Source organism: Drosophila tropicalis, unplaced genomic scaffold, assembly GCF_018151085.1.
Source record: "Drosophila tropicalis isolate 14030-0801.00 unplaced genomic scaffold, ASM1815108v1 contig_23, whole genome shotgun sequence".
Classification (NCBI taxonomy): domain Eukaryota; kingdom Metazoa; phylum Arthropoda; class Insecta; order Diptera; family Drosophilidae; genus Drosophila; species Drosophila tropicalis.
The window spans coordinates 399,191-421,742 of record NW_027172679.1 but is presented as its reverse complement, the minus strand read 5'-3'; the positions used below and the strand labels follow the sequence as shown (position 1 = coordinate 421,742).

Below are 22,552 nucleotides of genomic sequence, written 5' to 3'. Positions count from 1 at the left end.
TGGTATTATCAGCCATGGCCTTATTTCCTGTAGCACTAACTTCGCCTCCCAGATGCAACTTCATTCAGCTTCAAGTCGCCACCGGCTTCGTCTGCCATTCTCTGAACTGCCTTCTTTGATTTTGATCTGGTGTGGTATGGTTGTCTCACTCTCACTATCGGTATTCTAGAACGCTTTGCTTGTACTGCCGTCCCTTTCATCGGCGTCACTCAGCAAATTCGCGGCGAAACTTTTGAGACTCCTCTGGCCAATTTTGAGACACCTCCGGACACCTCCAAATAACTTGCACTTTCCAAATTAGGACGAGTTGAGTAAACTCAACTAAGTTTATTGATTGTATTAATTTAAAAGTAGTTTTGAAAAGTTACAATTCTTCTTAATCTGCTGCTTCGCTTCACTTCTTTTTCTCTCACTGCGGCTGCTTTTTCGACTCTCCAACTTCCACTGTGTCTCTCCCCTGTGATATTCTACTGTCTACTGTACCTTCTGTTGTTCTGCTGTTAAACTCTGCTGTTCGTGATCATCTGTCCGCTTGCTGCTGTTAAACCTCTGTAACTCTCCATCGTACCTTACATAGATTTGGTCCTTGAAATTTAAAATATTTGTTTCACTTAGTGCATGGTATACCAAAGTCGGCGAGACGACTTCATTTTTTATGATGTAATAAATATAATATGGCAGTCCGGTCCTGGGTGACTCTGCTGGTCTAGCTTGAAGCGCCGGTGCTGGTCTTTACACAGGCTGGTTGGGCGCCGGCGCTGGTCTCACAGGCTATTGGTGTGCCGGTGCTGGTGTCACAGGCTATTGGTGCGCCTGTGCTTCTCATGAAGGTGTATTCGTTTTACTAATTCCATTTCAGACAAGACCACAGCGGCTAAATTCACGAAATAGGTCGGCCATCACCTTCAATTTAATACTTGCCTTATTCTCTGTAGTGATTTCAATTGGTTTTGCCATGTAATCTTTTCCTAGGACTACTTTCCAATAAAATTATGTCAGTTTTTACAAATTTTAAACCTTTATTGTGCAGTATAAATAAACAAAAATTTTTTTTATATTTGTAATCTGACACATTAAAAATTTAGGTCGCAAGTTAAGCTACTTTTCGGCACATTATTTATCTCTTTGTCAAAGACATCAAATGAAATAAATGCGTCTGAGTCATGTAAAGCCTTTATGAGTCGTTCGTTATTACAAAACACAGTTTCAAAGCATTTTTTCACTTTGGAAACTATATAAACCTCCTCACAATAAAGATTTATTTCCTGTTTTTCAAAAAGTTCGAATTCCTCGTCTAGCTCCATCTGTTTCTCTGACAAAGTTAATAAATCGCGCTTATGTTGAAACTGTGAAAATTTGACAAAAGGCTCTACAATAATGTTATAAAGGCGCAGAAGATATGAAACACTGTGGTTTTGTAGATTGAACAGAATATGGTTCAAAAATTTGGGCATTGCCAAGGACGGCAAAATTTCTGAGTTTGTTAAAAATATTTGGCTTTTATTGACCATCTGAGCCATGTAGTTGCGCACAGAATCCGATTCATCTGCCAAAAGTATAATAACCAGTCTGCAATAATAACCTATGATTTCTACGTCACCTATGCTAAGTTGTAGACTGATACATTGTTTTAAACACTCGCATAACTGTGAAGCCTTCCGCCGCATATATTTTGTCTGACTAGGATTGGCTATCCGAAGGGTGTAAGACAAAACTGGGATCCACTGATGCTGTTCGATACCATACTCTGCAACCAGACGAATAACGCTTAAAACCAAACCAGGCTGTATTTCGTTGCTATCGTCAATTAAATAATGGTCGAGTATTTCATCCATAGTTAGTGTTTGCTTAGGCAACAATCCCAGCAATGCATAAAGACGGCAGGCCCGCTTCGGACTAAAATACTTTCCAGTGACTGCATTATCCCTCATTTTTAGAATACTTATATGTATTCGTTTTGATATGAGCATAATTTTTGTTACTTCCTCGCGCAGTGGCTTTTCAAAAGAATCGTAGTATTGGGCGACATCTCCTTTTATACGATAAAAGTCAATATCGAAGTTATCAATAAGTCCATTTGTACGACTATTCTTACTAGTGTTTTTGTTGTTTTGAAACATTATATATAACCATAGATCTATCTGAAGTTGCTCAATATCGGGAGGCAAATTCTCCTGTTCCATAAAATCTTTCAAATACTGCATCATGCCTTTTTTTGTAAAGATCAGACGATTCAGGTGAAGTGAGAAAACCGCAAACGATCGTGGTGAAGTTGCATTCATTTCGCATCTTTTGTAAATCCAATCATGATTTAGCCGATAAACAGCAAATACTACATCCATTACCAATGGGTTAATTTGATTTAAGTCGCATATATCCTCCATAATGGTGACTAACACATCTATTATAGCAATGAATACAAAAATATCACAATGGCAAACCTGAATAGCCAATTGCGACAAAGTGTGTACCACCAAGCGAGAAAGTGACGGATATGTCCAACGAACAACTCGATAGAGGTGGTGCAGCTGTAATATTTTGCCGTGAAGATAATTCCAATCTAGTCTTAGTCCACTGTAGTCACTCTTCAATGGTAAAAACTCACGTCGTAGCTGATGCTCCAGCACTATTAGATGAAATATAATTTTCCGAATCAAATCGACAGACCTATGGAGACTCACGAAATTGGCGATAACTTGAGAAGCTCTTTGGCGTGTCACAAGATCATGAGACTTGGTAATTGATTTAAGGAACGGAACGAATTCAACAAGCTGCTTAGGAAAACAAATTTATTATCATAAATATATACATTTAAGGCACTTACACTTATACTGGATTCTGACCCCTCACTTGAAGAAGGATATAGACGGCATAGAATAAGTAACATGGCTTCCAGTTGAATAGTTTGTTCAGTAGACGGGTTCCCCGATCTCTGGTCGTTGATTTTAACGGCTGCGTGTTTTAGTCCAATGTAAAGAAAATCAAATAGTTCTGGATAGCGGGTAAAGAATACGCGACCTGTCATACGATTGCGAATATGGAAGTCTCCCTTGTAAGACCGTGCCCTTTCCACACCAAAAACACGAACAATTATTGCGGCGAGCGTGAGAGTTGCAGAATTTCGTTCTGACCACTCGTCGGCGAGCAGACAGCCTAGTGCGCACATCACTCCTCGCGACACGAATTCGACCACCAAATCGGAAAGTTCGCTACAACGGTAAAGAACTCGTAATGTGTTAAGAGCGTGGCTGCGTGAGACTACGCTTTCTTTACTAGAAGTGCGGCGTTCGCAAATATTTAACAAAAGAAATATCGTTTTATAAAGAGTACCGTGAGTTCCTAACGTAAGCTCTGTACATATAAGCGCTTGCAGAATAAAAGGCATCCCAGCACTGCGACGAGTTAAACAGAGATTTTGGTTGCTATCCTCGATCATAAGCATGGCCTCTTGTACCCAAAGGTTGGGTTTTTGATTTAAGGATACCTCATCGCTCAGCCAAAAGCGGTGACAAAGCATTGTAAATCCAACATATGCTTGTTCAAATGCGCCGCGATGTTTTGTTTCGGATAAAAGCATCAAAAAATGATCTCCAATGGCGGACAGTTGTGACTTTTCAAGCAAAAACGAATCCGAGTTTTCGAGCTCGAGTGGTGCTCGTTGCACCAATTCACCCAAGATGAGAGCAATTTCTTTCACGCTGCGCCAGCCACATAGTAGGACCATCTGCGGAGTGGTATGCAACTGTTGAACTGTCTTAGCTCCCAATCGCCGGCGCAATACATTGGCGTTTTCCATATCCTTAATTTTATCATACTGACTAGCCGGTAAATATCCTTCAGGTGAAGAGCTGCTCACAATGGGCAATACCACTTTGATTATAGTCATGCAAAGATCTAAGAGCTCATAAATATATTGCCTCCATTTCAGTTCTTGGGCTAATTTGTCCATATTTAATTGCATTATTAAATGACGACTTGCACAAAGCAAACCGTAAAGAGGATTCATTTTAGCAGCCTCAGCTAGGTTTTGCTGAGCAAAAAAAGTTCCCTCTCGCAAATGTTTGTAGCACCACATTAAAGCCTTGTAGGTCTTCGGATGATAAACAGTTGTGTCTATCAATAAAGGTAGTTCTTCTTCTACCTCTACTGATTGACAATATACTTGCAACTGATAGGCTCCCGTTAATGAGTCGGGAGGCCGTAACGACAATAGCATTTCCATTATTTTGACTGGCTGTAACCGGGATTTCTTGCTTACTTTACAAAGCAAATTCGAAGCATGCGTTTTATTATGCTCATAACTATCGCCCAAACAATTTTCCAAGTAGGGCACAGTCACATTGGGAAGTTTTTCCATAAAAGGTATACTCTGTCGACAACAGATTTGAACACATAGGTCAAGCAAGCGTAATGAAATCCAGCGCCGTCCATAGTTTGCCGTGGGAAAAAGATTATAAGATAGTTTGGCCATGAATATAGTTAAAAATTGTAGTAGTTCCTCGCCACCACATATTGGTCGTTTCATATGCTGTTCTAAATTCAGCTCTATTCGCTGTAAAGCCTTTTTAAGCAGACCGAAACCTAGTTGTCGAATATGAGCGCTAGGATTATTTGCATTGTGCTGCAAATAAAGCATTATTGCATCTAATTCGTCTGATCCAAAACATTTACTAGGACGTGGCATGTCTACCATGAAGCGCAACGCCAAGATGCGAGTGTGGTCGTCCAAGCCGACCAAAGCCTCGTTTAATTGCTGCTTGTAAAGGACTTGAACTTCACGGTGTAGCGACACTTGGCGAATAGTTAGCATGGCTGCTAACTTTGTACTCATTGGTACGTTTTCACGCAGCACGAGATTTAAAAACTCCTGTGATAAATTTGCCGAGTGCATTATAATTCGTTCTACAGCTGGCAAACGTTTATCGCATGCTTTTGCAATTGTCAATAGCATGTCACACCACATTTTGTGCCAATCGATAAAAGACTGATTTGAAAAGGCGTTCGTCATCATGGCTGAAAGAAACAAGAAATAAAATTTTACAATTACAAAAACCCACGAAAACGTTTTTAATGGCACTAGTAAAAAGCTGCACAGTTAATCGAACCAATTTTCTCATTGTCTCCTGCCATTTTTTGACTTTCGAATCCAAATCCAGCATACTAATTATTTCTATCAATTTCTACCAACCCACCAAAGAAACTAGAATCATGGAACATATACGCATAAACGAGTTTTACTAGGCGGTCCATAAGGCCAGATTTGACCGTGTTTTTGTGAGAGTGAGCGAGATAGAACAAGCTATGAATACGAAACGAATTTAATAGACACACATTTGGTTTTCGAAAGTTAAAATTTTTTTTCCCTGGTGCATGGAAGTGAAGTCGGCGAGACATATGTATTACTTTCTTCATTTTTAATTTAGAAGGGCGAGGCCAAAATTTTAAACAAGCCTCATTTGCGTGCAGATGTAGTTATGACAATTCCCGAGATTTAGGCGATCAAACGGGTCCATTCAATTCTTCATTAAGTACAGTCTGCCAAGAAACAACAATTTTTTGACTTTATGTACAAATATCAAAAAAGTTAACTTCGGCTGTGACGAAACTTATATACCCTTGCATGTTCCAAATTTCTATTCTGTAACTCAATTTATCACTGCACAGACAAAACATTCCAAATATTATTTCCATTTATTTTTCTTTTTCTTCACCATGCTGCATGGCACGCATAACATACAGTTTGTGTAGCTTTGCGTCTGTGTGTGTGTGCGTGTAGTAAGCTGCTGGCAGCGCTGTCAGCAGTGTTTGAAGTGAGCCTATTTATATTGACTGTAACTTGTGTTTTATTTAACCGATCTGATTGATATTTCGGGAAAGATCGGTGAAGAACTTGGAATATGAAAATACCCTATGAAATCCCTGTGAAACTATGTATACTTATATACTCCAAATTTGGTGGCTCTAGCTCTTATAGCCTCCGAGATCTGTTGGTTCATACAGACGGACGGACGGACAGACTGACAGATCGACTCGGCTGTTGATTCTGATCAAGAATATATATACTTTATAGGGTCGGAGAAGCTTCCTTCTGCCTGTTAAATAAATTTTGGCGACTTTAATATACCATTTCACCCTATGGGTGTATGGTATAAAAAGCAAAACGTCGCATTTAGCGGAATTTTGCAAAATGTTTAAGAATAAACATTGGGTTCTTCTGAAATGGGTTCACCAAATCAGATTGACCAAAGAAATATACAAAACGAAAAATGTAAAACAAAAATTAGTCAAAAATAAGATTCATATGTCAAAAATTGCTTAAAAACAAAACAAAACATGCCTCCAGACTCTGTGGAAAAACACTTAAAATTTTAACAACGGCGCAATATCAAGTCGCCAACGCTGAGCATGAAATATAAACATTTTCAACCACCGAAAAACGTGGGCTAAGAACAATTGTCGCCTCCTAGATTCTAAGATTACATTTATATACACAACACTTTTGCAAAAAAAAATCAGTTCATATTTTGAATTCAACTAATGAAGATCGAAATATTTCTACTTGGCCATAATATTTGTACATGTTTGAAACTCTTTTTCTGTAACTTGTAACCTGGGTTTTATTTATCCAATCTGATTAAAATTTTTGGATCTGTTGTTTTCTAAAAAAAAAAAAAAAAAAAAAACTATCATATTAGAATTTTATAGGGTTATTGCAAGTTCTTCACCTATTTTAGTCATTTTGTGGTGAGTTGGAGATTAATAGTTCACGCGAGGATACGTTAATATGGGTAGAGCTGATTGATGACTAAATATATACAAGTCAATTATAGATTTTGCATACTTACTTTTAAACAACGAATCAACGCAGTCTTCATATCCTAGATAATTGGGAAAAATCATTTCGAATAGACTAGGACAATTGCTGACAACCAACTTTACATCCAGCACAAGTACAAGTTGCTCCAGTATTAGACATCGGCTACCAAGAGGCATCCGTTGCCGCTCAAACAGTGCATAAACGTATTTAAATGCCTTTTCTAAATTCAAAGACAACGCAAGTTGAAAGACTTGCCTAAGGAGTGCACTACATATGTGGCGAACAGAATCTATATTGCTACAGATGTGATACACAGAAAAACTCCTGTAAGGCACAAATAATTAATTTGAAGAAATTCAGTGCGGAATCATGTAAGTCTGTAACTTTTCCCAAAGATTTTGAATAAATCAACAAATTTTTGGACAGAAACACCAAAACGCTTGAAAAATTGTCATCGGAAGTAGCCACTGCCAAAATGCGTTGTAGTATGCTTAATGCGTTCTTGGCCAAAGTTGCATATTCTCCAGCTTGAAGTACTAATAAAGCAGCTGCCTGAACGGGTAGTTCATTGAGACCCAGTGGATCGCAACAATTTTTAAGATATATATCGAACTCGTGCAAGAATCTAGAATTATGTCCAATTGTCAAACCAGCTAGGGATCTTACATCCCAGGGCGTGTCTCCATCACGAGCCACTTTGTAAGCTAATATTTGTAACTGTCTAACAGGTTCACGATCCCTTATTAACAGCTGAATATTCCATTCTGACATTACTGCTACATGAAAGCGTAAAATGTTTTGAATAAATAGGTAGTAGCGATTACGGCGAGTAGGTGAAACACCATGACCCATATTCCTGAAAAAAAAAAAATTGTTTTAAGTTTAAGCAAATATTAAAAATTGTACAGAATAACCTGCACCAATACGATAAAAAAAACTATAATAAAGTCGCTAGAATCAGTGTTTGCATTTGCTGCTACATAGCAGCAATTTCAATAAAAATATTGCTCTGCTCCCGCTCCTGCTCTGATTTCGAAGGGCTACGTAGTATAGCAAAGAGCACAAACGGAAATCGATTGCTCTTCTGCTCTGCTCCATAGCATATGTACATCGTCGGAAAACAGAGCAATAGCAATAGCAAAAAATTTTTGATACGCTATTTGTAGTTGTAGCAATAGCACAAGCATTAAAAGAGAGATGAGATCGGAGCAAACAAAATAAATTTTTGTGCTACTGCTACGGAGCATTTGCTTCTCTGTTGCTCTCGTAGCAATTTCGTAGTCGCTCTCGTAGAAACTTCGTAGTCGCTCTCATAGTAGATCTGTAATAGAGGTGGGCATGGGCCGAAATGTTACATCCAACCCTACCCAGCCCATGGGCTGAAAAACCAAATTTCGGGTTGGGTGCGGGCGGTTATGGAGCAGAGACCGGAAAGGAAAGAAGGTCAATTGACTGCTCTCCATGGTAGTAAAACCCAACGACATCAACCAACAGGGTGGCATCACTCCAGAGTTGATCCTTGGATTTTCACCTTACGAAACACATTGATGCCTATCGGCAAGCAACTGTGAAATAAATATAAATAAAATTTAAGTAGGCGCCAAATCCAAGAAGCATAAGCATTGGCCAACTCATGTTACCTAGCGATCGTGGCCACTGCCAATATTGCAGATGCATCCGCTATACCCTCTTGTCCATGTTAACTTGAATGTTGGATTTATCCCGGTTGAGCTCCCAGTTTGTAGAATTACAATTTTCTCAGATTTTCCAAAATTTTTTTTAACTCGGGTGCGGGTAAAATTTTGCTTTTCAGTCCATGGACTGGGTTGGGTTGGATTTAACGATTCGACCCATACCTACCCCTAGTACAGATCTACTGTGAGAGCGACTACGAACTTGCTACGAGAGCCAATACGAAGTTGCTACGAGAACAACAGAAAAGGAAATGCTCTGTAGCAGGAGCAAAAAAATTTCTTTTGTTTGCTCCGCTCTCATCTCGCTTGTAATGCTTGTGCTATTGCTACAACTACAAATAGCGTATCGATAATTTCTTGCTCTTGCTATTGCTCTGAGCAGAGCAGAAGACCAGCCGTTTTCCGTTTGTGCTCTCTGCTATGCTACGTAATCCTTCGAAATCAGAGCAGTAGCGGGAGCAAAAAAGAAAACTCCGATGTAGCATAGCATTTTCAATCACCGGCTAGAATGTACAGTAGTGGACAAAGAAATTTGTTTATTCTTTCAAGAAAAGTTATACTAAACTTGTTAAATAAATGTATTTGCTAACCGAAACAAATATTTTTTAGATTCCAGTGATGTTTTTTTTAGGATTAATCTTAGATTAAAATTATTGATAATATTTAAAAAACTAAGGAACACAAATTTTCATTATACCCTTGCAAAAAGGTATGTTAATTTTGGTCAGAAGTGTGCAACGCATAGAAGGAAGCATCTCCGACCATGTAAAGTATATACAAATATTCATAATCAGCACGGCGAGACAAATTCAAATTGCCATGTCTGTTTGTCCATCCATCCGGATCGGACCACTATATTATATAGCTCCTATACAAACTGCAAACTCACGAACAGTGACTTTTCTCAAAAACTTTTACTTTCTAGGTTATTGTCGTGAAATTAAACATTGGATAGTTATTTACACCTATTAACGACTGTGCCAACTTGCATCGGTATACAAACCTCGGCGCGGTCGAAGTTAGCTCCGGCCGTCTGGTTTTTTTTTTTTTTAAGTGAGTTACAAATTATTTGAAATTATTTTTTTATTAAATGTTATTCTACGGTTATATCGTTGTCCCAAACATTTTCCGAATTTAAATCGATCTCTTCTACAGTTTAAGGTTTCTTCTTCGTTTTTTTAACCTTTAATATAATATGCCGAAGATTCTCAATAGGATTTAAATAAGGACTATTGCCTTGCCAATCCGATGAAGATATTCCCATTTGCTTCAAATATTTTGTAATCTAAAAAGAAAAATATTGTAAATTTAGGAGTTTAGGTATCATTTATTAAATAAATAAAGAAATTAAAAAAAATATGACTTACCGATTTTGCACGATGGAAAGGAGCAGTAACCTCCTCATCATCGGCATACGAAAGATGCTCCTTAATTGATGGTACAAGATTTGTTGGTACATTTCGGCGTTTACTGTTCCATCAATTAGTGCCAGATCTCCAACTCTAAAGTAGGAAAAGTATCCCCAAACGATACGGGATCCACCATGCCTGACCGTCCGTGAAAGCACTCAAAAGGCCAACCAAAAAAGTTTATTTTGGACTTATCTAAAAGAATCACATTTCTCCAAACTTTTAAGGTCCAAGATTAGTGCTCTTTAGCTCATTGTAGCGGTTTTTTGTGTTTTGAGTGTTTTTTTTTTTTTTGCTGGTCTGCGGGATTTAAGTCCTGCATCCTAAAGCCGTCTTTGTACTGTTCGAGTGATAATTTTGACTCCTATCGACTGAACAATTTCCAATTTAATATCTTCTGCAGTTTTGAATCGATTGGCCATGCTTAGGCGCTTCAGAATGCGATCTTCCTGGTGGCCTTCTTTATTCCTGGCCCAGGATTTTGCTTCAGCGTGTCGGTTTTTTCAAAATTCTTTAAGAAATCACCCACGAAAGATTTACTAAAGACAACTTAAACGCTTATATCGCGGAGGCATAAATTTTGCGATCGTAAAGGCAATATGGCACCTTTATCAGATTCAGTCATTTTCGACATTTTTCACTTTTTATTATACACTTGCAAAAAGGGTGTTTTAATTTTGGTCAGAAGTGTGCAACGCATAGAAGGAAGCATTTCCGACCATATAAAGTATATATATTCTTGATCAGCACGAGGAGACGAGTTCATAATTCATTTGAATATCAGGGAATACTTTTTGATCAGTTCTTTTTTTTGATGCAACTAAATTACAAATATATAATTTTCTTGACGTCTCATCGGCTGGCAGCTTCCCTTTCCCAATGTCCGGTAACTGTTGTGAGAATAGCTTAGCTAAATCATCGTACGTACGTGTCGCCACAATGTTGAATATTTCAGGCAAGCATTTATGTCGTCCTCTAGTGTCGATCGAGAAATTACAGGCAACGTTTGCCTGAAATCTCCTGCCAGCAATATCAACGCATTGCCATACAGTCTCATTGCTGCTAATGTATCTTCCAGCCTGGTATTGGCTTCGTCTCTATCATCACCGATGAAGCACATTTGAAGAAATTAATGTTTAGAGAACGGCGCCAGCTTTGTGGTAGATTTGCCCTTTGACTTTAAAAGTTGGCTTGAATTTGGCTGTCGAAATTTCCGCCCCAAATGACGTCATTTGGAAGCAGGAATTATATTTCCTAATGTTTGATAGAAAATGCTTCGATTCAGTAGTGGATCCGGAAAGTAGAGTTCCCAGTGGCTCTGGTAGTGCTTTGTTAAGGTAATTTGATTTTGCCGCCAGCACAACACATTCCTTTCGTTTCATTATTGAACTTCAGAGCCTGACAGTAATACGACATAGCGGCTAAAGCCATAATCAGCAGCTGGGTCATATCGAAATGCAAAACGATGGTATTGCTTATGTCGATCTAGTCTTATCTGTGCGCGGGATTCAGCTACCATTCCCCTATGCAGTTCACTTCTTTGCGAGCGAAGCAATTGTATCAGGAATGAATGAATTTCCTAAAACGTTGTTGGCATGTAACTGCTCCCGCCTACTGCGGTCGATACACGGAAAGCCATTATAAAACCAATTTTATTCGCGCTCGTGAGTAGGATATCGACATAAAACGCAAACAAAAACAATGCTTGAACCTGACTCCACAGAGCGTCAAAATTTAAACGCAATTGGTTCAGTAGTGTCTGAATGCACACAACATTTTTATACCTTTGCAAAAAGGGTATATTAATTTTGGTCAGAAGTGTGCAACGCATAGAAGGTAGCATCTCCGACCATATAAAGTATATATATGTATTCTTGATCAGCAGGACGAGACGAGTTCAAATAACCATGTCCGTCCGTCTGTCCATCCGTCTGGATCAACGCAAACTCCTCCTAGAGCTACAGAGCTGAAATTTTGCATGTGGGCTTGTATATTGCACAGTTTGTATAATTATTTCGTATTCAGTCGGATCAGACCACTATATCATATACCTCCCATACAAACGGCAAAGTCACAAACAGTGACTTATTTGAATAGCTTTGTTATTTTCTCAACTATGAACCATGAAATTTAATATTGGAGAGTTAATTATACCTATGTATAAACGACTGTGCCAAGTTTGATCAAGACCGGGTGACACCTACTACTGTCCGCTACTGTATGTAATTAGAAGTAGAAATCATTCTTGAGCCAAAGATTTGGTAAGCTAATGTTTATTTTATGTCGGTTGATTATAAAAATGAACAAAGTATTATCGCAGACGCGTAATGGCTGATTGCGAAAATATTGATGGCGTAAATTTTTAAAATATTTCATTAAGAAATGATTATAGACTTTTTCTGCAAACTTCAGTTTCAGCAGTTCTTAGTCAATTTTTAGTTAATTTTTTTAGTGACATTTAAAATTAAATTTAAATATCAAAGAAGCTTGATTTACACAGTTTATGAAGCGTTGCGTCTTTGTGTGTATGCGGGTGCTCTGATGATTCGAGCAAAGACATAGTTGTCTGCTGGCAGCGCTCCCGGCAACGTTTCTGCAGAGCCGATTTTTATTGCCTGTAACTTGTGTTTTATTTATCCGATCGGATGAAAACTTCGGGATCATTTATAAAAAAAAAAAACCATCGTAGTGCTTATCATATTTATAGCCCACTTTTAAACGAAAAAAACACATTGGCTAAAAATTTTTCCCAAATGATATATACACACCTTTAAAACCTTGAATAATGAGTAGTTCAATATTTAAATTATGAATAAAAATCAAAGAAGCTAACATCGGCTATGCCGAAGTTTATATACCCTTGCAGTCCTTAGTAATAATAATTTTACATGTTCAAAATTTGTTTTCTGCAACTCAATTCATCAATATACAAACAAAACAATTTTACTCTCTATTTTACAATTTGTTTTTCTTCTTCCCTCATTCCCAAAGCAAAGCAACGCACGCATACACATACACTTTATGTAGCGTTGCATCTGTGTTTGTATGGCTGTACTCTGTTGATGACGAAAGACGTAGTAGACAGCAAGCGGCGCTGCCGGCAGAGCTGGGAGCAGAGCCGATTATTATATTGACTGTAACTTGTGTTATATTTATCCGATCACATTCAAATTTTGGGATCTGGGGTTTTATATCCAATATTATCACATATGTAAATTTCATAGCGATACTCCAATCTTTATGAAAATGTTTCTTCTAGAGCTATATGATATAGTGGTCCGATCCTTATGGTTTTCTTACTTTATTTTTGCCGGGTAATAAAAACCCCCGAAAAAAATTTCAGCCCGATAGCTCTTAACACGGCTGAGTTAAACGCGTACGCACAGACGGACATGGCTATATCAACTCAGCTTCTCATGCTGATCAAGAATATATATACTTTATGGGGTCGGAAACGTCTCCTTCTGTGCGTTACAAACATCTGATCAGTTTTATAATACCCTCTGCAAGGGTAAAAAATAACTTTTTCACTTAAAATTCAAGATTTAATACCAATTTCATAAAAAGAAGGAAAAAAAGCACATATTTGCTGCATCACAATTATAACCCAATTTCATGTTTTGGCCAAAAAAATCCGAAACCGTTGCGGAATGATAAAAAAAACTAATATTAATATTTAGTGCGGCCTTCCAGAGGGTTTTATAAAATTGGTCAGATGTTTGTAACGCACAGAATGAGACGTTTCCGATCCCATAAGTATATATATTCTTGATCAGCATGAGAAGCTGAGTCAATATAGCCATGTCCGTCTGTCCGTGCGTATGCGTTTTACTCAGCCACCTTAAGAGATGTGGTGCTGAAATTTTTTTCTGTGCTTTTTATTATCTGCCGCTGATCAAGTATGAGAATTATTAGGATCGGACTACTATATCATATAGCTCTAGAAGAAACATTTTTATAACCATTGGAGTATCCCCATGAAATTTACTATGATGATAGTATTGGTTTTCGCCCAGTTCATTTCCTTGATCCAAATTCTTCGGAATTGTCCATATAATTTTTAATTGCACGTCGACTTCGTTTTAAATTTCGTGATATACTCGAAATAGACTCTCCTGGGAATATACGGCCCTTTTCATAATCATATAATTGTTCTCCACGTGGCATTTCTTAAAAATTATCTAAATTCACCTAATTACAATGTCTGTAAATCCAAATATCTGCTCTGCACTTAATAAAGGCAAATTTGCAAAAATGCAAGCAAATATGGTAGCACACAGCAAAAGTTAACGGTTCTTTCTTAGTTTTTTAAAAATAGAACACAAATTGTGGTAAATTCTACTGAACATGTTTCTATCAACAAAATACAGTAAAATTTATTTTCATCCCAATATGTAGCTTTTAAGATTGCTGAGTAAGACGAACTGTATGTACATATATTAAATTGTTTAACATGCCTATTCATAGCATATGCTATTTCGCTCGCTCTTACAAACACATGTGCAAAAATTTTAAATTAAAATTTAAATTAAATGCACCAGAAATAATGTCATTTTGGGTTAAAAGAAAATAAAGTAAGTCAGTCGTCTCGCCGACTTCAGTATACCATGCACCATTAACAATGTATGTCTATTAAATTCGTTTTACATGTCTCATAGCATATGCTATCTCGCTCGCTCTCACAAAAACACACGAGCACTCTTGCGCCTCCTAAGGCCAACTCCATTGTTATAAACTGCCTAGTAAAAGTCGTTTATACGTATATTTTCCATGTTTCTAGTCCGATTTTAATAAAATTTTAAGGTTGGTTGGTATTAATAGAGCTCATTATTGCAATAGAAAAATTTATTAGAAAGTGGTATATATACTTTATGGGGTCGAAAAAGCTTTCTTCTGCCTGTTATATACATTTAGGCGATTTTAACATACCATTTCACCCTATGGGCGGTATTAAAGGTACTTGTACTGTTTATAAAAAAAATGAAGCAAGTAAGTCGACTCGTCGACTTGGGTATACCATACACCTGGTGAAACAAATATTTCAAATTTCGAAGACCAAATGTATGTCTATTAAATTGTTTTTACATGTCTTATACTATGTGCTATCTCGCTCACTCTACAAACACACGAGCACTCTAGCGCCGCTACTAGCCAACGTCCAATTCTGGCCTTGTGGACCGCGTAGTAAAATACGTTCATACGCATATTTTACATGTTTCTAGTCCGATTTCAATAAAATTTGGTAGTTTGGTAGAAATAGATAAGATTAATTAGTCTGCCAAATTTAAATGCGATAGTCAAAAAACTAAAGGAGGAAATCGTTTTTTTCTAAATTATGGAGGCGGAAGTAGGCGTGGCAAAATGTGAAAATATCTAAATTCTCTGCGCATACTATGCCAGTATACATACTAAATTTGGTGACTTTAGCTTTGTTAGTTTTTGATAAAATCAGTTTTGTTTAATTTACGGGGGCGGAAGTGGGCGTGGCAAAATGTTTAAATAGCCAATATCTGCGCGTCTATTAAGCTAGTCTACATACTAAATTTGATGTCGGTAGCTATCATAGTTTTTAAGGAAATCACTTTTATGTAAATTCCGGGGGCGGAAGGGGGCGTGGCAAAAAGTTTAAACAATTAGTTTCTGCGCGCTAACTAAACGAGCATATAAACCAAATTTGATGTCTCTAGCTATTATACTTTTTAAGAAAAACAGTTTTGTGTGATTCCTGGGGGCGTAAGGGGGCGTGGCAAAAAGTTTGAACAGTTAATTTCTGCGCACTAACTAATCGGGTATACAAACTAAATTTGATGTCTCTAGCTGTCATACTTTTTAAGAAAAACAGTTTTATGTGATTCCTGGGGGCGTAACGGGGCGTGGCCGAAATTCCAATTAATGCTGAACATGTGCATACTACACGAGTATACATACCAAATTTGGTGGCTCTAGCTCTTATAGTCTCCGAGATCTGCGTGTTCATACAGACGGACGGACGGACGGACAGACGGACATGGCTAGATCGACTCGGCTGTTGATCCTGATCAAGAATATATATACTTTATAGGGTCGGAGAAGCTTCCTTCTGCCTGTTACATACATTTTGGCGACTTTAATATACCATTTCACCCTATGGGTGTATGGTATAAATAGCAGTGATTATTACTAACTAAAAAATTTTTCGATTCCAAAATATTTGAAACTTTTAATTGAGATTACATTTGGTTCTTACGTCCTAACACTTAATTGTGAACCTCTTATTGGCAATAGCGGCTTGGCAATTGCGCGGCATCGTATTCATTGAAAGCAACTTTTTTGCGATTGCTGGACATATTCCATATGGTATATCGAAGCATAACTTTGTATGATGTTCATGTGGACATTTCGATCCATTATTTTACGCCACTATGCAATTCATGTGAGTTTTGACGAAATGCAAAAGTGCTTTTACATGCTTCGAAGTTAAGAGGGGGACTTTCCTTTGTTTTCAGCTCTTGTTCAAGGAGGCTAAGCCAAACAGTGACATCGCTTATCGACAGGTCTAGATCTTGTTTGATTCAATTGGAAGAAGCAAACGGATTAGATCTGCTGTATTAAACATTGTGCTGGTCATCTGACGCCGTTTTTGCGCGTTTTAGGCCAGGTCTTTCAAGTTTCAATTGGTAAGCTAGGGCATTAGACACCTTACTTGTAGAATATTTTACTAAACTTTGGATTTCTTTATAGGTTTTACCTTGCTTCCTAAGGTTTTGGATTTACTCCCACTTTTCACTTTTCTAATAATTTTCTGTAATTTCTGTAATTTATTGGTTATTGTATTCAGATAATTGACCGTAAGAATGGTCTTCATAGTTTAATCCGTTTTTTCACAGGTGCATTTGATCAAAGAGAAGTCCGTTTTTTGAGGGGCATATAATTAAGACGTTTTTCCAAAATCTTAAATATTAAAGAGAGACGTTTGACATCTTTGAAGACGTTGTAGATCTAGCAAAACTAACATAAACTATATACCGCAAATTTTGAACTTGTATGTATTTAAAAAAAAAAATCCTGTTTAAATGCTTTTTACAATATGTAAGTATGTATGTATATCAGTGTTTCGCTCACTCAAGCATATAAACACCCTAACACCGCCACCTGCCAAGGCTATCTCCTGCCTTAAGGAAAAACGTTTATATGCACAGCTTGGCTATTTTTCTTCGATTTGGATAAAATTTATTACGTTGCTCGATATTAATATCAAAGTATGCAAAATTTGATAGCATGATTTTAAACATAAAAAAACAAAGAAGCTAACTTCGGCTATGCCGAAGTTTATATATCCTTGCAGCACTTTAATATTTTTACATGTTCAAAAATCAATACGCAAACAAAACGTTACAATTTTTTCTTCTTCTTTCCTCATTCCCTAAGCAAAGCGCGGCACGCATACATATACAGTTTATGTAGCGCTGCGTCTGTGTGTGTATGCATGTGCTCTGTTGATGATGAATGCCGTAGAAGGCAGTGCTGTAAGCAGAGCCGATTTATATTGATTGTAACTTGTGTTCTATTTATCCGATCAGATGCTTTATGGGGTCGGAAACGTCTTCTCCTGTGCATTACAAACATCTGACTAATTTTTTTATACCCTCTGCAAGGGTATAAAAATTCGAGTTTCTCTATGAAATATACTAATGATAGTTTTGGATATAAAACATCAGATCCCGGATTTCAAACAGATCGTGTAGTTAGAACACAAGTTACAGTCAATACAAATTGACAGCGCTGCAGTCAGCCTACTACGTCATTGCTTGAAATCCACGGAGCAGTTAAGCATATGCATACACACACAGACGCAACTCTACATAAACTGTATGTGTATGCGTGCCAATCGCAGCATGCAGCATGTGCAACATTGTTTAATGTTAAGAAAAAATTGTACAAAAATCAAAAAATGTTTAGTGAGGTCAGGGCTAGAATTGTGGCCATTCTGCGTCGGTTACACTTTGTTTCATTTATATTAGATCATTATTACGAGCTGTATCCTTGTCGCCAGTTTAAAATTTTGGGATCTGGGGTTTTATATCTAATATTATCACATATGTAAATTTCATAGCGATACTCCAATCTTTATGAAAATGTTTGTTCTAGAACTATATGATATAGTGGTCCGATCCTGACAATTTTCATACTTTATCTGCTCCGGGCTATAAGTAGCTCAAATATCAAATTTCATCCCGCTAGATCTTAAGATGGCGGCGTGGAGTTGATTTGCACAGACGGGCGGACATAGCTATATCGACTCAGCTTCTCATGCTGATCAAGAATATATGTATATACTTTATGGGGTCGGAAACGTCTCCTTCTGTGCGTTACAAGATCTAATACCCTCTGAAAGGGTATAAAAAACGTGCTTATCGCGCGTGCTATCGTGCGCGACAACAAACAGTTAGAATTATCCCTAAAAAATACTGTGTACAGGCCTATTTCATTATTAGATTGGATGAAAAAAATTCCAACGTGTTAGACTCAAAACATTCAAATGTTCCGCCTGTTGTTTGCCAAACACCATTAATTCTACACTTACTGTGAGATGTTTTCAACATAAAATAGTTAAACAAGCAGATAAACGCCTGCTAGAGACTACGAACACCGCTATAACGATGCTCTCTAATCTAGGTTTGAGCGCAGCCAAATCGCGGGTTAAGATTAGTAATTAAATAATATATAGACAAATCATTTGTTTATTTTGAACATTTGGTAAAGACAATTTAAAGTGTTTAGCTCACCTAATGGCCTCCATGTAACCATCTAAGGCTTTAGGCAACAGTGGGAAAAAAACGGTGTATCTCCTGTTTAAGTGCCTCCTGACCATATGGAAAGTTTTGAAGGCATGCATTCATAGATACAAACATATCGTTAAGCCAACCATTTTCTCTATTTGGACTTTCTTCAATGGCAACGGCTATGCCACGTAACGACAATATAAGTGCCTGCAGCAAAGATTGTTTTGTAGGACCGACTGCTGTTTGAGTGCATACAGCTTTATCTGAGAAAAGTCTTTTAGGCAAAAATACAATGTAAATTTCAATTATATGAGTGTAAAAACCAAGGGGTAGCTGCGGGGTGCTACTTTTTTGACTTATTATACCCTTGCAAAAAGGAAATATGTATTCATATTATTCATCACATAAAAGTAAGCATATCCCACCATTTAAAGTACACTCATTTAGTACAATCATTTTTTGCAGTGTTGGTGAAATTAGTCGTCCTGAAAATCACTGTTTAAGAATGTGGGATAGTAGTACTGTTATTTTCATTCCTTTTTACACCGATTTTCGCGAAACTTTTTCTTCTATACGCTTTTTAGTAGAACTACCACGTGTTTCGGTTGAAAAAATAATAGAAAAGTCAAAACGTCACGTCAAAAACATTTTAGATCTCATAAAAGTTAATTTTTGCTTTTATTTTAATATTCTACCTCAAAGGTATTTAATATCCATTAAAATTGGTTGTAATTTCTGTTTTAATTTATTAATATTATATGCTGTATGGGTCGAGGCACGCACTCCTTAGAGAAAGAAAGGGAAATCATGAAAAAAGTAAAAAACTCTGTTCGTTCAATGGCAGAAATCGCAGAATTAATGAATTGCTAACAAAGTGTTTTCAGCTATTCATTATAAATATAAACAACAAAATCGAGGTCGAAAACGTACCACAACAACAAAATTTGAACAGGTCATCTTGCGAAAAACGAAAAAAAAAACATTTCTTTCATCGGAAAAGCTAAAAAACAGATGAACTAGATGCATCAATAACAAATAGAACTATCCGGACAAGATTGGTATCATTTGGGTTAAAGACATATAGTGCTAGAAAAGTACCGTGCTTGAGCAAGCAAAATATAAAACGGAGAATAGATTTTGCTACTCAACATGTGCTTCGGGGCAATTGGAAAAAAGTGCTATGGTCGGATGAAACAAAGGTCAATTTGTTTGGATCTATTGACAAGGTGTCTGTAAGACGGCCAAAAAACACTGCTTATGATCCAAAACATACTGTAAAGACTGTTAAGCACGGAGGTGGAAACATTATGCTTTGGGGATGCTTTTCTTTCTCAGGTGTAGGTCCGTTATTTTGGATTAAAGATAAAATGTCTGCCATCGACTACGTAAATATCCTTACCAATACTACGCTTCCTTATGCCGAAGAAGAAATGCCTTTAAAATGGAAATATCAGCAGGATAACGATCCCAAACACTGTCAAAAGCTGGCAAAAAAAGTGGTTTAAAGACAATAAAGTTAATGTTTTGGAGTGGCCGTTTCAGTCCCCGGAATTAAGCGCAATATAACACCTTTGGGAAATATTAAAGAGGATTGCTGGTTATAAACCAAAAAATAAGCAAGGTTTATGGGAAAAGGTCCTGGATGAATGGTATTCTATAGACCCAGCAATCTGTGCTAAGTTAGTTGATTCCATGGGACGTCGTTGCCGCGAAGTGTTGAAAACTAAGGGTGGAACGACTAAAGAATATTAAAATAAAAGCAAAAATTAACTTTTATGAGATCTAAACTGTTTTTGACGTGAAAAATACTGAGCGTTTCTATTATTTTTTCCAACCGAAACACGTGGTAGTTCTACTAAAAAGCGTATAGAAGAAAAAGTTTCGCGAAAATCGGTGTAAAAAGGAATGAAAATAACAGTACTACTATCCCACATTCTTAAACAGTGATTTTCAGGACGAATAATCAAGCCTATGTATAATTGTATGCCGCTCTTTCATGCAAATAACTCTTTTCAAAAAAATTTTTTCGTCATTGATGCTTGAAGGTAAGAAACGAGAAACCAAAGACTTGCAAGGGTATAAGAACTTCGGTACGGCCGAAGTTAGCACGAGCAATCTGGCTGTCATACATTTTGATTTGAATTTCTAAAAAAAACCAATGAAATCCTCATCTTCTAGAGAATAATATTAAAATTAAAAAAATAAACGCTCTTGCCAAAACTGTGACTTCGTACTTGGTTAATTGGTTGCGTAGAGCATGCTTGAGAGGGCATGCAAACAACAAATCAGAAAGAAATTCGGCTGTTGTGTTGTCATCCCGACAGGTATGGAATATGCTTTTAACAGCGGCAACCTGTTCTACACTACTGCGGGCAGAAGCAAACGTAAGAACAAAGCTTGTCTGTGCTAAAAAAATATAAACGGGGAAAACATACATACATATATGTATGTACATACATGAATTAAAATCGGTTGTAGTTGGTAATCAAAAACTTACAATCTCTCCACTTAATTGGTAATAAGATAGGTTTCTCTCTTATTTCAGCAAACTCTTTAGGGTGAGAGCATAGTTTTAATGCTGCAACACGCGTACTTATTTCATTCATATCAAAAACATTTACTGTATGTCAGAGGAATTTAAAAAAAAATATTTGTAGCTATTCTATTTCTATTTACAGCAAAAAAATTTGATAGCGATTTCGATAACATTGATTTCCAGCCTTTAATTGTTTCGCCAACACCCATGGTTATACTCAATTCCCACCAGAGACCATTTACCATCACTATGGGGAAACGGTGGGTGAAGCCCGATTTTCGCTAGCGACCACCTACCATAAGGCCCTATTCCCACTTGATCTATCTCTGGGGAACGCTTGGGACTAACGGTGGAAGTGAAACAGCGAATTCCAATAACACCATCCACCATCTCTAAAAAAAATAACAAAAATAATAATGAACACCAACAAATTGGCTTTAGTATTAGCTGTATCTCAACAACAAAATCACAACATTGACAAACCGAGCTGGATGATGTCGATGACTTGTGTGTTGCTATGGGAATACGGATTTCCAAGAGCATTTGGATGGCTGTGAGTGCACCAATTAAAATATTTAAAAATGTAACGCTCCTTGTAATTGTTTATATAAATATGTTAATATATTTCAAAAAAGATTTGGTATATTTTGGGAGAAAGATGTTCCATAAAACGACGAAGATTTCTTTAAAGAAAGTTTCTGGATGCTGGTGGGCAGACTGGAGACGGTGCGAAAAAAGATACCCTAGAGAAACGAATAGCCATTGCGTTTTGCACTCTCGGATCGGATATTTGGCATTGCACCGAACTGGTCTGCAAAATTTCACTCCGAACTACCTCACATCCGAGAAAATCGGTCATTGCGTACGAGAATTTGAAGCTCTTAGGTTTCCCCAGTGTTAGTGTGATTGGTGAGTAATTAACAATATAAACTCATTAAAATATTCATATATCTGTTTTCTTTATTTAGATGGTTGTCATATTGAGATAAAGTCTGCGGCAATTGAGACAGTCGACTACCATATATTCGCGCTTGTTGATTATCGGTGAAATTTAATATGTCTAATTGTGCTGACAATTTAAAATATTGATTCAGTGAGATCAATAGGGCCTCTAAGCCACTTGGAGTTTGCTGGCCAAGTTTTGGTGCGCTTGCGTTGCGGATTCTGTAGATAGTGGAGTGACGGGTTCTCTTTCGCGGGCTCCGTCTGTGCAGTTCGGAGAACACTATAAGGATACACTAGGACTGTATGTGGCAGGCATGTTAGATGATCTAACAGCCTTGGCGAAGAATACCTCCGGTGTAGTTTTAGAGGCGTTGACGGTGATTATTGGT

The 22,552-nt window shown here is 37.3% G+C and overlaps 2 protein-coding genes across 2 annotated transcripts; both read right to left on the bottom strand.

Moving 5' to 3' along the window:
- Window positions 1-999: 999 nt before the first annotated feature.
- On the bottom strand, window positions 1,000-7,291 carry THADA (Thyroid adenoma-associated protein homolog). Its single transcript, XM_068283922.1, has 3 exons — window positions 6,846-7,291; window positions 2,825-5,013; window positions 1,000-2,771 (listed from the first exon to the last, which is right to left on the bottom strand). The coding sequence occupies exons 1-3, from the start codon at window positions 6,991-6,993 to the stop codon at window positions 1,074-1,076; spliced, it is 4,035 nt and encodes a 1,344-aa protein (XP_068140023.1). The 5' UTR covers window positions 6,994-7,291; the 3' UTR covers window positions 1,000-1,073.
- A 243-nt stretch (window positions 7,292-7,534) lies between these two features.
- Window positions 7,535-21,362, bottom strand: LOC137572153 (tRNA (32-2'-O)-methyltransferase regulator THADA-like). Its single transcript, XM_068283923.1, has 4 exons — window positions 21,180-21,362; window positions 20,917-21,088; window positions 18,686-18,956; window positions 7,535-7,673 (listed from the first exon to the last, which is right to left on the bottom strand). Exons 1-3 carry the CDS (start codon window positions 21,286-21,288, stop codon window positions 18,716-18,718), a joined length of 522 nt encoding a protein of 173 aa, XP_068140024.1. The 5' UTR covers window positions 21,289-21,362; the 3' UTR covers window positions 7,535-7,673; window positions 18,686-18,715.
- Window positions 21,363-22,552: the final 1,190 nt, after the last annotated feature.